The 14,705-nt window shown below is 45.0% G+C and overlaps 2 protein-coding genes across 3 annotated transcripts in view; both read left to right on the forward strand.

Moving 5' to 3' along the window:
* Colgalt2 (collagen beta(1-O)galactosyltransferase 2) overlaps nt 1–14,705 on the forward strand; it is a 99,127-nt gene that overhangs the window by 9,209 nt on the left and 75,213 nt on the right. The window lies entirely within an intron of this gene.
* On the forward strand, nt 2,956–3,449 carry LOC142858672 (small ribosomal subunit protein uS8-like). The gene has a single exon (XM_075988229.1). The coding sequence runs from the start codon at nt 2,981–2,983 to the stop codon at nt 3,371–3,373; it is 393 nt and encodes a 130-aa protein (XP_075844344.1). The 5' UTR covers nt 2,956–2,980; the 3' UTR covers nt 3,374–3,449.

Raw genomic sequence — 14,705 nt, forward strand, 5'->3', positions numbered from 1 at the left:
TGTATGTCTGTGCACTGCATATGTGTGCCTGGTGTCCCTAGAGGCTAGAAGAGGGCACTGGGTCCTCCTGGAACTGAAGTTACATTGAAAGACCCTCAGAGTGGTCCTTCCCTCAGGAGGAGACCCCTGAACCCAAGGAATAGTCGAGACCACTGGCTGCAAAGGCAAGAGGTTATTTATTGAGAGATGCACAGGTACCTGCGGCTTCAGAGTCTCTTTGGAAGACTTGCGTGCCCTCAGGCTGGGCAGGGGGTCTTTTATATGGAAATGGGCGCACGGAGCAGGCATACAGAAGTAGAAGCATGGTTACAGGAATCCCATTGGTCAGTTCGGATGGGGCGATGGGTTCACTTGGGGACAAGCTCCTCGGGGACTTGAAGATATGATAATAGCTGACTTGGCTCTATCTAGGGCATATGTAGTTTTTCCCAGAACTGTCCGTTCCCCTCCTAGGCCTGGTGTCTGACCACAGTTATCCTGTTTTGGCCGCCTAGGAGTACCGACTTTACCTTGAACTTACACTTGTTTGTGTGAAAGCCTTGCAAAATGGCATTACAGCAAAGCTGGGGTCTTTCAACATATGGTTGTGACTTGCCCTGTGAGTGCCGGGACTCAAGCCCCCTGGAAGAGCAGCCAGTGCTCTTAGCCACTAAGCCATCTCTCCAGCCCTTGGAATCAATCTTTAAGAAGTAATTGTGTAATTTTTATAATTGTACATAAATTAAATTTGCATCTCCAAATTCTATATATCATAAATGTCTAAGTTTAGAATGTTTCACAAGTGCATAAGCCTGTGTAACGAATACTTCACCTGGCCAGGTTTGCATTTGTCCACAGCTGTTACTGAGACTGTGTCGGCGCTGGTTCATGAACTGTGTCCAGGCAGCCAAGTCCCTGTTAGCCCCACATTGTTTGAGTTTGTAGTAAGTCCCTGATGGGTCTTTGACTTGGTGTACCTGACCTCTGTTGGTATGTAGGTACTCCCTCCTCAGGCTAGGCCCCAAGTAGTAGCTGCAGAGCGCTGGAAGGAGTGGCCATCCGGTGACCTAGTGGTAAATAAATCAGGATTGTATTACTTTTTCTCCTGATATCCATTCTTCTAGTAGGAAAGCTGTGTTAATGTTCATAACTTTTTAAAAAAATACCTTGTTATAGGCAATAATTGGAAATCCATGCAGAATTTACACAGGATGGCTCTAGTTAATTTAGTGGAATGTGCTGCCCTGTAAAACTACATTTGCTGTTGGTGACATTAACCAAGTCTGCCACATGAATTAAACTTTAGATTTGGCCAGAAAGTACCTCTTTTCTTCTTCAGGAACACCATATGTGCAAGGATTTTGTTTTTCAGACTTGAACTTTGACTAACAAGGCCCCGAGGGTTTGCTAAGGCTAAACTCAGGGCTTTGTAACAAGTTCATTTCACTGAATCTATATTTGTTGTTATTATTTTAGCTGTTTGGCAAACTCAGCAAACTGATGACTATGTTGCCTCGTTGCGATTTTGCCTATGAACACAATGTAGAAATCACTTTCTCCCTCCAGAGCTCTCTGATTCCTGTTTGAGGATACCTTAGAACACACGCCTCAGAAAGCACGAGAAGCATAAGAAACGAGGCAGGAAGCCAAGCCTGCAGGAAGGCTTCTGCTAAAGGATTTTTATGAGTATCTGGGTTCAGTGGTGTGTTGGCTGTGTTAGAATAGCTCATTCCCTTCCAGGTTCAGTTATTTTAAAGTCAGTCAAGAGATGTATGCCAGGCTGGAGAAAGGCTCCTTAAATTGAGATCTCCCCAATTTGACTACTAGCTACCAAATGATGATGATGATAAATATTAATAATGAATTAGACAGCAATGTATGCATTATAGTCCATAGGATTTTTGATTTTTTTGTTTGTTTGTTTGGTTCACTTGATTTTTTTTGGGGGGGGGGTTCGTTTTGTTTTTGTTTGTTTGGTTTTGGTTTTTCAAGACAGAGTTTTTCTGTGTATTCCTGGCTGTCCAGAACTCACTCTGTAGACCAAGCTGGCCTCGAACTCACAGAGATCTGCCTGCATCTGCCTTCTGAGTGCTGAGATTAAAGGTGTGTGCCACCACTACCAGGGTGCCAGGAGGAATCTTATGACAGGATACAACTCTTTCTAGTCTCTCTTTTGAGAGTGACTGGCTATGTTTTGGAGAGGGAGGGTAGACGGCAATTGCAAACTTCTTGTTCTCACAGGTGACAGATGTGACGTAGACTAGAGGAATCTCAGATGAGCAATGAGTGGTATTCTCACTGAAAGTTACTATGAGAAACTGCTCCTTTCTAAGGTCTTGAGAAATGAAGAACTTTGTAGACACTTCACAGTAGAAATTAAATTCCTGGGATATCTGTGAAAAAATGTGTTTGTAGACATTTGGGGCCCTGGCATTCCCAACACAGAGTGCCTTGCTGGGCTAATAGGAGGCGTTTTAGTTTCTTGGTGGCCAGCCAGCCTCATCGTCTTGGCCAAGTGGCACACACCACAGTGATTATGGTGTAGACCCGCCAAGGCAGTGGAAAATTGATGCCAAGTGGGATCAGGAATTTTCATGTCATTGCTGCACCACTGAACACCCAGCTCGTACGCAGCTCCGGCACGGCTGCTCTCCCTCTGCAAATGCAGGGTCTGTGGAAAGCGCCCAGGCAGCCAGACTGTGGCTTGTTTCAGGGGGATTTTGTGGAGCTAATATGAAGGCTTGAAACAGCTAGCCTTGAAAATATTTTAGACAATTATCACCCTCCTCCTTTCTAGCCTTTCTCAGCCTCCCTTGATTTCAAACTCTGCTAAGCACACTATATTTCTAGTTTTCACCTTAGCAAGATAATCTACGGCTACCTAAACCAATGGGTTAACAATGACAAATATCCAGGAACTAGGAAGACAAGAGCAATCCTGCCCCCAAGTTTGGATAAGAAAAGGAATAAGCTCTTTCGGCCATCTTCCCGTGCCGCCACCATGGTGCGCATGAACGTCCTGGCCGATGCTCTCAAGAGCATCAACAATGCAGAGAAGAGAGGCAAACGCCAGGTCCTCATCAGGCCCTGCTCCAAAGTCATCGTTGGGTTCCTAACCGTGATGATGAAGCACGGTTACATTGGTGAATTTGAAATCATTGACGACCACAGAGCTGGGAAGATCGTCGTGAACCTCACAGGCAGGTTGAACAAGTGTGGAGTGATAAGCCCTAGATTTGATGTGCAACTCAAAGACCTAGAAAAATGGCAGAACAATCTGCTCCCATCCCGTCAGTTTGGCTTCATTGTACTGACCACATCAGCTGGCATCATGGACCATGAAGAGGCAAGACGAAAGCACACAGGAGGGAAAATCCTGGGATTCTTTCTCTAGAGATGTAAAACATAAATAAAGAGCCTTTATGGACTGTGTAAAAAAAAAAAAAAGAAAAGAAAAGGAATAATGAAAACCAGAGCGGGAATAAACGGAAGGTTAAAAAAAATCCAGAAGATAATAAAAAAGGCTCTTTCCCCAATGTAACTAACAAGCCCTTATCTGGAATAATAGAGTCTATACATTCTGTTGATTCTAATAAATAAAATCAGAGATGAATGAAAGGAAGAGACTTAAATGGGACTATACAAATACAAAGACCATTAGAGATTATTGTGAACATGAATTATGACAATAAACATGCATTCTTTCTCTAACGGTGGTTGTTTTATTTTTTTCAAATATGTATTGTTTAAAGACAGCACTACAGGTGGTTGACCCTCTGTGTGTAGTTCCTTGCATTGGGTTCAGTATAAAAAGGCACTCCTTCCTGCCCTTTGCAGCTTATAAATTAAGTAAGCATTTAGTTCTATAGAAGAAAGGTATTTATTGATGAGCTTCTTTAGAAGGAGGAGATGAAACTAGTGATTGCCTCCAGCTAAAAAGTGTTCACCTGAGCCATGTTTGTTCCCATTTCCTTGATCTTGGTTCCCCGTTGTTTGCTTTTAATTACTGCCTCCTCCTCCTCCTCCTCTTCTTCTTCTTTCTTCCTCCTCTTCTGTTTCTTCCTCTTCTATTCCTTCTTCTTTTGTTTTTCTTCTCCTCCTCCTTCCCTCCCCCTCTCTCCTTCCCTGTCTCCTGGTCTCTGTCTCTGTCTCTGTCTCTGTCTCTCTGTCTCTCTCTCTCTCTCTCTGGGTACTAGTACATGTAGTGTAGAGGACAAAGAGGATGTCTATTGCTCAGTGTTCTGCTACATTTTTCTCTGTCTTACTTCTTTGAGACAGGGCCTCTCACTGTCCCTGGAGGTTAGATTGAAGACCAGTTATTCCCAGGGCTCTGCCTATCTCCACCCCCTGGCATTGGGGTTACAAGTGCATGTGCCACACGTGACTTTATGTGGTGCTGAGGATCAGAACTCAAGCCCTCATGCTTGTGCAGAAAGCACTCTTACCCACTGAACCCCTCCAACCCCTTTCCCTCTGTGAAAACATACCTTTTTGAAAGACAAAGTCACACACCATAGATAGCGTATGCCATCCTGTAACTCTAGGCACACGCTGGCCTTGAACTCATGGTAATCTTCCCACTTCAGCTTCCACAGTGCTAGGATCACTGACATTAAGCCATTATGCCGAGCTTAATATTCTATTGATTGTTTTCATGCCACTGAAAACTCCTCTTTTCTAAGATTAATAAAATTGGACTCTTTTTTAATAGTTGGCAGGTCAGCTGTAATTATCTGATATTACAAAGTTCTCAAGCCTGGGTCCTCATTCATAATGAACTTGACATGTACTTTTTGTTCTTGTCTTCTGTACAAAAGAATGCTCTGGGTTTGTCACAGAGACCTAGTGTAAGGCGTTAATATTGTGGCATTATTACAGTCACAAGCACAACCGTTTCCTGTAGGGGACAATAATAACTTGGCTGCTATACTATTTCGCTCCCAGTTTTCTTGAATGCTTTCTAAAAAAAAAAAAGTGTTGCATTTATTTTTATTTTTCATCTTTTTTCTCTTTAAGAATGTGAGCTGCATTCTGTTACTGAATATGTGCCACCAAGAAAACAGTAATCACTGAGGGATGAAGCTAACCTGGATGCATAGTTCTCTGCCTCCAAAGCAGCTCCATCCATTCCCACTTCCTGGGCTGTGGGCCTTGCATTTGTTAATTGCCTTGTCCTGTGAAAGCAGTGAGGTGCATCGCTGTGTGTAATGCTTTGCATAAGTAAATTATTCCCTGTGGCTCTCAATTTCCTGTCCAGGAGAATTAGAGAGATGTCCTAGAATTGTAGTTCTCAAATGGGGAGAATTATCAGAATCCTTGGATGAAGGAGAGACCCAGGCCAGGGCTGATGGGGCAGAGCCAGGACAATTGACGCATTTTGTAAACCTCCCAGGAGATCTCAGTGTGCAGTTAAGATCGAAAACCTCTGGGATAGATGTTCTTGAGACCCTTTTAAAAATCTGATATTATCCCCCTCTTGATGAGAATGACCATACCCTAGAACATTCATTATACGTAAATGCAGAATTGATTTTTTAGGGACCCTGTAGGGATAAGTCCAGCCTCTTAGGGTGCGTGTTCACCTTGGGCTAATGTTTACCTATAAATCTGGCGAGCATGCTCCCAGCCATCGCTTCTGCTTTCCTGGTCTCCGCGGGAACGGTGGTTCTGTAAGTCTATTTCCCCATTAAAGCTGTATATATTTTTACAATCTGTCTGCATTCATTTACGCCATTACAGGACCCTTAGTCAGAGTTTAACACTTTTGAGAGGAGCTTCAAAATGCTGAATTCTGTTAGGAGCACATGGCATTCCACCACACGGCCTGCTGCTAGGGAGACTCTTCCCCACAGCTGTTGTCTCCTTTGGGTGGAATGTGCTCCAGATGAGTGACCCGTGGAGGAATGTGGCGACATGACAACCAGCCTTGCAGAGACACATTTGACAAGGCTGAAGAGTTCTGTGCACCAGGTGTAGGAGCAGCTTTAGCCCAGGACTTACTTCCTTTGGCACGGATGACTGCCCCTTGGCTACAGGAACTGCCTGCAGCAAGGCTTCTCAGCACATTCAGCCAGGCTCTGGCCAGCCCAGGGTCCCTTCCCTCTGTGGGATTTGGTACACCGCCCAGCTTTGCTTTGGGGTTTTCTGTTTCATACTGATGCAGGGCCTCCGATCATCTCTGCGGATTGAATTGCTGATGGGACTTTCAATGGCTTTGGAGTTTCTGGATTTGCATAAACAGTACTGCCTTTGTCCCGTGGTCTTGACACAGCTTCAAAGCCTTGACTAGGCATCAAAGCCACAGGGAAGCCTCATTTTTTTTTTAGGTGTCAGATTGCAGCAATGCCAGCAGGTGATTGAAGGTTACAGCTCTACTTCTGGCTGGATTTTCTGCCCATCAAAGACGAGATTAGGTTCCACTAAATTCTCTCGATTGTAGTTTTGGATCTCAACAGATTTTGCATGATGTCTGTGCAAACGCTGCTGCACTGAAAAGGAACTGCTAAAGTTTTATCAGAGAGGAGGAGCCCTGCTCACGCCCTGTACACCGCGCTTCCCCAGCCCTGCGAGAGGCAGATTCCTCAGGGCCCCTGAGGGAAACATGGACCAGCCAGTCCCCCCACATGCCACTGGGATGCACTTTGTGAGGTCTGGAACCTCATTTTCCATGTGGTTCATCGAAGTCAAAGAAATCCTCGGCTCCTCCATGGTGCGCAGTTGTCTGTACTCTGGCTGTCCTGAGGCCGGCCTCTCAGCAGATCCTTTAGAGCGCTCAGGTGCTGCACCTTGACCTGAGTCTCCCCCGCCCCCACCCCACCCCGCTTCCCAGTAGCTGTGCAACTAAAAATAGGGCCTAATATATATTTTATTAGTAGGAGTGGTCAATTCTGGTCATTTATAATTTTTTTATGTGTACACAGTGTGTTTTGGTTCCTCTTCCTTCACTCACTCCCATTTCTCTACTGCCCCCACTAGAGCTCCCCCCTCCTTGGAAATCCCTTTCCCCCAGTTACTAGCTTGGATGATGTTTAGCGCCCAGAGTTTAATCAGGGCCATCTGTGAGCCTGAGTTTGGAACTGTCAGAGCCCTGTGCTCTCACCAGTGGGTGCTCAGCTTCCCCTTCTCCCAGAATCTGTTGTCTACAGATGAGCAGTATGTAGTAGGACCATAAGGAGGGCCCCACTTCTGTGTGCCCGGTACCAGTAGGCAAGGTTCCTATGGGTTCGTGGTAGCCATGTCTGTGCCCGGCTCAGAAGACAGCATTTCACAGCTCCTCTCTATCCTCTGGCTCTTACCCTGGCGTTGGGGAAGGGTGCTAATCTCTGACAGGAAGTGAGAGGTGTTCTGTGATATTGCACCCGAGGCCTCTCAGCACCAGTCACCTTAAGAGTTCCCGAGCGCTTGCTCTTTTATGTCATCTCCACCTGTGCTCTGAGATTTCCCGGATGCTTTGCCTTGGCAGGCTATGAGCACCTATGTATGTGCAGTTCCATTTCCTAGGCCTGTAGTGGCATTTCATTTGTATGTTAATAAATAGAGCTTGCCTGAAGATCAGAGAGTAAAACAGCCCCACTGGCCAGCATTACAAACCAGTCAATGGTGACACACACCTTTAATCCCAGCAGCCACATTACTTTGCCATAGAAATCGGGCAGTAGTGGTGCACACCTTTAATCCCAGCCCTAGAGAGGAATATAAAATGGGAGGAGACAGCTCTCACACACGGTCTCATTCTGAGATTCCTGGAGACAGGATCACCATTTTGGACTGAGGTAGATATAAGAGCCAGTGGCTGGCTGTTTTTGTTTTTCGAATCTTCAGGTTGAACCCCAATTTCTCTCTCTGAGTTTCTGTTAATTGTGGATCAAAGGCCCTAAACAGAAAACACCTCACCTCCTTGTCTTTTTATATGAGATGATGTATTGAACTCTTCACACCTTTTTGTATATTTGTTCAGGGTTTTGTTTGTTTGTTTTGTTTTTGTTAAGACAGTGTCTCATTATGTAGCCTTAGCTGACTTTGGAACTTGCTATATAGATCAGGCTGGCCTTGAACTCATAGAGATCTGCCCGCCTGTCTCCCAAGTCCTGGAATTAAAGGCACACACTACCACGCCTCTTTTATTTTCACTTCCATCTGAATTCTGTCGTGGTTTTGAATTATCCATATCACAAATCCTTGGTGCCGCAAGTGGTCATTCACATCTGCATTGGGAAGCGGGTGTTTAGCACTTTAGTCAGTGAATATGCAGCTTTTATGAACACTGGCAGCAAAAGTCAGGGCTCTGCCGAGAAGAAACAATGTACAGAGGATATTATGGGAAGCCTGCTACCAATTGGGGAAGCCATTGCTGTCAGTGCAGGGATAAAACTCTTGCTTTGTGAGCGGACATGATGCAGGTGTTCTGTTACATCTGACTGCTTTTATTGCATACAAAATAACTAAACACAACTGTTCCCAGGAACGTTCCTTCTCTTACTGTGGAAAAGACGTAAATGGGAGTTTGACGTTTGTGGTTGTGATGGGAAATGGTTTATTCTTTACGGAAGCTGCTGGTTAGCCTTGCAGGCCAGCATGCTCTGCTTAGTCTGCTATGAGAGGAAGTAGCTGATTTATGCACTATAGGGGTTAGAACAATGGTTCTCAACCTGCGGGTTGTGACCCCTTTGGGAGGGTCAAACGATCCTTTCACAGGGGTTACCTAAGACCATCGGAAAACAGATATTTACATTACAACTCAAAACAATAGCAAAAGTACAGTTATGAAGCAGCAACAAAAATGATTTTATGGTTGGGGGCCACCACAACATGAGGAACTGAATCAAAGGGTCACAGCGTTAGAAGGTTGCAAGCCACTAGGTTAGGAGAACCGGGCAGTTCAAAGTCCAGTGTCAACAGGCTAGTGAGCAATGGAAGATTTCACTTTGCTGAGCTACCGTTATCTCAGGGATGCTGAAACCTGGCCTGCGTCTGATGTCTTCTGAGACCAAAGTATAAACGCCACGAAGGGTCATTGTAGCACGAAGCTCCTGCAAGAATGTCAAATCAAGAACGCAGAGAGTTTTCTTTTCTCGGGGTATTCTCATTGGTGACCCCAGCTTACCTACCTGGGGTCCAGTCTCCTAAATCAAACTCTTCCCTTCCTGAGCAGCCACCACCTCTGACGAGCACCCTGAGAAAGCCCTGTTCCTTGGCCGCCTTCCTCGACCCTCTGCTCCTGGCTGCGCGGCTGACACTCCCCAGCTGTGAGCTGTCTGCTTGCAGTCCTCAAGGGCCAGGGCCAGATGTGCGGGTCTCAAAAGGGAGATGTTTTTAGAAGTCCTTGGTAACTGATGCTGGGGCCTGGGTGTGAGCAGGGTGTTAAGCAGGCAATGCCCTGGTGATTTTTTTTTCTTTTCTTTTTTAATTCTGATCTCACAACAAGTGGAGTTTAACCGGCTGGGGACAGAACCCTTTCTGCTCTGAAGTAACATGGATATTTGAAGCTATGTCTCTCTTCTGTGTGAGATTTGATGTTTTCAGGATGGTTCGCCACCTGTCAGGTTTCAGATAATGAACTGCGCTGGCATTCTGTAGTTTTGAGCTAGAGAGCAAACGCTTTCCCCGAGAGGGACACTCGGCTGCTTCGATGGCAGCCAGGTGGGCATATAACTGCATTTAAGTTTCAGAAACCATTCTCCTCTTGAGTCTTTGGGGATTTCTTATTTCTTACACCCCATTTCTCACTCTACTAACCTCTAAAGGTGGCTCCCTTTTCCTTTCTGACCTTTTCCTTTTGTTTCCAGAGTCATTTCCCCAAGTTGGCCTTCGTTGGTTTATTTTATCCATATCATTGGTTTGGGTAGTGGGGATTGTAGACCCTTCTCTGTCTTATTTGAAATGCTGGGGGAAAGCTGTGTGCTCCGTCCACCTTGTGAAAAATGATTATGACATTTAAAAGACTAGATTGGTATTTCTTGTTTTCAGCAACTTTAAAAAAAATGTCTTTTTATCTCCTTTGCTGTTTGCTCCCCAGGCAGGTAAAGGTTACTGATGGCTGTGGTCTGTAGTTAATTTCACACTTGGTGGAAAATCACACGCTGCCATTTCCAGACCCCTGAATAATCAACTGTTAATAAATGAGGTCATTTTTTGGTAGAAGAACCGCCTATGTCATTGTCTCAAAAGAAAGACGGGTTACAGATTCTGTCCGAGGACACGCTTCCAAACGCTTGTTTAAACTTCTGGAAGCTGAGTTTGAACCTGGCATTAATCCCACTTTGACGTTTCGAAAAAACTTGAGTGTTGCACATCTTCAACTAAGTAGACAGAGAGAAAAAACCCAGAAACCTATTAAGTAAGAAAAGAAGGAATACCAGTAGTCATTTTAATAATTCTTTTCGTATACGCTCTCACTAAGACATTTCCTATTTCTTTGTGTGTGTATGTCGTTCTCATGCATGTGTGTATGCATGTTCACATGTAGAGGGTGCATGCATGTGTGTGTGAGTGCGTGAGAGTGTGTGTGTGTGTGCATGTGTGTGTGTGCGTGTGAGTGTGTGTGTGCGTGTGTGTGTGTGTGCATGTGTGTGTGTGTGTGCGTGTGTGTGTGTGCATGTGTGTGTGTGCGTGTGAGTGTGTGTGTGCGTGAGAGTGTGTGTGTGCGTGTGTGTGCGTGTGTGTGTGTGTGCATGTGTGTGTGCTGTGTGTATGTACGTGGAAGTCGGATGGCAGTGTCTCCCTCTATCTGTTCTGCACTTAGTTTTTTGAGGCAGGATAGCTCGCTGAACTCAGAACTTCCTAATTTTACTATTGATTTCACTAACTGGCACTGGGAATTTCTCATCTCTGCCCTGGAGAGGACTGGCATTATAGGCAGGCCAACACACGCACCCTGCATTTACCCGGAAGTCCAGTTATCACCCGTCCCTGCAATGTGCTCTGCCCACTCAGTTATCTCCCTGGTCCTAGAATTTGCCTTTCTTTCAGTTCCTCAGAAGGTAGAAAGCACCAATGATTTTTACTGAAGTCCTTTAAATAGTGAATGTAAGACTGTTTATTGCATGACTATTTCTTGCTATACCGCTAAGGTCTGCTCTCTGAAAACACTATTCTGCAGTGAGGGCCACCACAATCCTTGTGTCCTGGAGTTCACTCCTGTAATCCCCACCCTGTCGGGTCATGTGACTTCACAGAGGAGTGATCTCATCGTTGCTTGCTCCATGAGAAAGAAAGTTTACCCTATCGTGAGGACATTCAAGTAGTTCCCAAAGGAGACCATCACGGAGAGAATCAAGGCCTGCAGCCAACAGCCACCATCAACTCGCAGCTTGTGAAGGGGCCCCTAGGATGAGGTCTTCCATCCCCAGGAAGATTGCAGGTCTCCGTAGCTCCAACTGAAGGGAGTTTTGGAAAGGAGCCTGATGATGAGAAGGGGCTGCCTTATGGAGACAGTAGGAGGGAGGGCAAAGGAAGTCATGGAGAGGGCTTCTTGAGGGGTTGCAGACAAGAACAGCGTGGACTCGGGCACATTTGCCTTCTTCCCATTCGTGAAACTCATTACCAGAAGAATCACCAACTTTCACTCAGCAACACAATACTATGCTTTGATGTCAAGTCTTTACAATCTGCTGCTTGTTTTCTTCCATATTTTTGCTACAGGGCAAAAGAAAACAAAGGGAAGGGCAGTAATGTATTCACTGAAAACTCAGCCATCACCCGCTGCAGCTGTGCTATTGACTGGCCAGCTTACCCATCTGTCGGTGGAGGGAATGCACACTGGTCATGTTGCTCGAGTTTGCAGAGTCGGTCATCTCCTTCTCTAACATCCTCAGCAAACCTAACTTCACAGTGCGATATCCTCGGAGAGCTTTCTCTGGCTTTGCCGTCACTGGTGGAATCTGGGAGTCAGAACTCATGAGAACTCAGAGGGCCTTATTTTAAAACATGAAATAAAATTTAGCAAATATACTACTTTCACAATGATTGGAACATTTTATAAAATTATGAAACGGGCCTAAAAATAAGGTGCAGGCTTTCCATCATCAGGTTATGGGGGAGGGAAGGCCATAAGGGTCAGTTTATGTTTAGACAATATGTCACTGTTCCAGTTATCCAAGGGCCGAGATGGCTTAACACTGGGGATCCAAGGCATTATAAGTCATCTGAGTTAGCACAAAGTTGGCAGACACCAGATGGAATACAAAAGTAAACAATGCTGTCATCTGCTATCTAACTGCTCTGGCCAGAATGTCCCTTTTGTATAGAGCCGGCATAAAGAAGGCCTTGAGGTCAAGGTCTTTACCTTGTCCAGCTTGCCTGTATCTGTCTGTCTGTAGGCCTGTGGTGTGCTGCCTTGCACTTATGTATCTACTGGTAGCTGCCTGCTTACTGGCTGAGTACCAGGGAGTAAGTTTGCCTTATCTGCCTGGGACTCCTAACATCCTTTCCAACCTTCCGTCCCTGACATCCCCCGTGACCCTTCTCCTTTCCTGGCATCAGAGCTCGGACCCCACACAGATCTGCACCTATATCCTCCCCTCAGGCACAGGCAAGGGGTGTGGACTGGATTGTCCCCCATCCAGCAGGTAGCAGCTGGGTTTTCAGTGAGTCATTGGACACTCTTCCACTTGTTTTCTTTGGCCGTGTAGCAAAATCTATAAAAATCGGCAGTGGTGATTTAGAGCCTGCTTTTCCTATTCACACAGGCATCACGCGGACACAGCCCCCTTTTAGTGTCCCTGTTCCTTCAGGTGAAATTGCAGCACCTTCCTCATGATTAAGAAGGTCTCTCATATCAGTTGTGGGCTACCTAGAGCAGTTCCTTTAAGATTTGCTTCTGTTAATGCTTACCTTTTGGACCTCAATTACAGAGTATTGGACTCTTTAAAAAAAAAACCCTATTAGTTCCAACTATTTGAGGCTTTGATTTCACAGCTAAAATTAGGAACAATATCAGAAAACATGAAGAATAATTGCTAAAAACAACCTCTTTGGGTAGAATATTTATTGTGTGTTTCCTGGTTTATCAATTTCTATTTCCTAACTTACCAATTAATGTAACAAGGAACTTTGCCATGCCCAAGTATAGGTCAAGGGAGCCAATTTTACTGACTTAAAAAAAAATTACTCTCTAAATCCATTAGCCTTGTCCTGGGGGAAAGTCTCAATGAGGAATTATTTTTCAGACCAGTGAGCTAATAGCTGTCTGCTTGGCAAAGCTCAGACCTGGTTTCTTCATAAAAAACCAAAGTGCTAGGATGTTTTTTATCTATGTTTCTACCCAATGCTACTTTAGACCGTGTGAAACTGAGATTCTTCAGGTCAAAGGTATCCGTTTCCTCTGCCTCCCGTACAACGTTACCAGGAAGTGAGCTGATGCAGCAAGCCAGAAACCAGAGCAGAGAGACAACTCGTTTCTTTCTAAAGGGAGACACATGGTTACAGTGACGGTATGAGGGACCTCAGCTGCTCAAATGGGAATGTTCAAACTCCTCTAATCGCTAATAAAATCCAAATGCTGATCTGATTGGCTCTTTGCAGAGACTGAGTTCACAGTGAGCTCTGTTTGCCCTTTTAAAGGCCTCTTCTACATTTGGCATCCTTTCTGCTTGCTACTGGCAGAAAAATCTCTCTCCCTTCTCCATTTATTCTGACCCCTGCTGTCTGGAGACTCTTCCAGCCTTTTAATATATGACTTTCAGAAATCGCATATTCATTTCTATAGGTGTCTCTGTATTCAATTTGGCTCTAAAATAGCACACTTTTTCAGTCGGGTATTTCGTGTAGTGCTCCTGTTTATATCTTATTAAATATTTAGACGTTGAAGGCAAAGCGAAGGATGTGTATAGTCTGCAAACGTCTGTAGTGTTCCTGACTTTTGGCTATGGGGCCGTTTCCTGTGAGTGCTGCTGTCGTCGGGGCTTGCCCTCCACCTTGTTTTCTCTTACTATTGAAGACATTTTGAAACTTTAATTTCTGAGAGTGGAATTCTTTACAGGCACCCTAGAAAAGGAAACATAGCATAGCAGAGTGACTTGGAAAAAAAAAAGATAGTCGTAAGTAGATCAGGCTAGTCTCAAACTGCCTATGTAGCTGAGCATGATCTTGAACTTCTGACCATCCTGCCTCCACCTCCCCAGTGCTGGGATGAAACATGTGTGCCACCATGTCCAACTCATGCAACACTGGGCATGGAGCATGGGGGCTTTGCTCCCACAACACTCAGCCAGCTGAGCTCCTGCCCCCAGCCTCCAGTCAGAATAACTAATACTAAAATGTCACCTCCTTCTCTCTCTTACAACACTGTAGTGACAGGCCACCCACCTCCCAACTGAGATGTGCTGAGACACTAAGAGAGGCCAAGTCTCTCAAATACAACTTTCAAAATGTTTAATATTTTCAACATATGCCATAATCCACGGCAATGATGTTCTTAGAGAATCAGTTTTAATTAATGTTTGATAGCTGTGTCTGATTACTGTCTCGGCTAACTGCTGAGCCATCTCTGAAAATACTCTGAAAATACTATTTTCTAGCCTGTCCTATGGTACCCTGTGTTTTAGAACACATTTCACTTAACGAGGAGTTGTGTTTGATGAGCACTTACTGCATGAATTACGATGGCATTTCCCATGAATGAACGCACTCAGAATGCGGGGACAACAACCTATGAAGTTTAGCAGCCTCCTCAACAAGGAAACTGAAGGTCCATGAAGGAAGATTTTTCCAGAGCCACATGCACAGAG

The sequence above is a fragment of the Microtus pennsylvanicus genome, chromosome 10, assembly GCF_037038515.1.
Source record: "Microtus pennsylvanicus isolate mMicPen1 chromosome 10, mMicPen1.hap1, whole genome shotgun sequence".
Lineage (NCBI taxonomy): Eukaryota > Metazoa > Chordata > Mammalia > Rodentia > Cricetidae > Microtus > Microtus pennsylvanicus.

Bases quoted from the DNA above. Each gene is read 5' to 3' on its own strand.
- LOC142858672 (XM_075988229.1), top strand. From the start codon at position 2,981: ATGGTGCGCATGAACGTCCTGGCCGATGCTCTCAAGAGCATCAACAAT.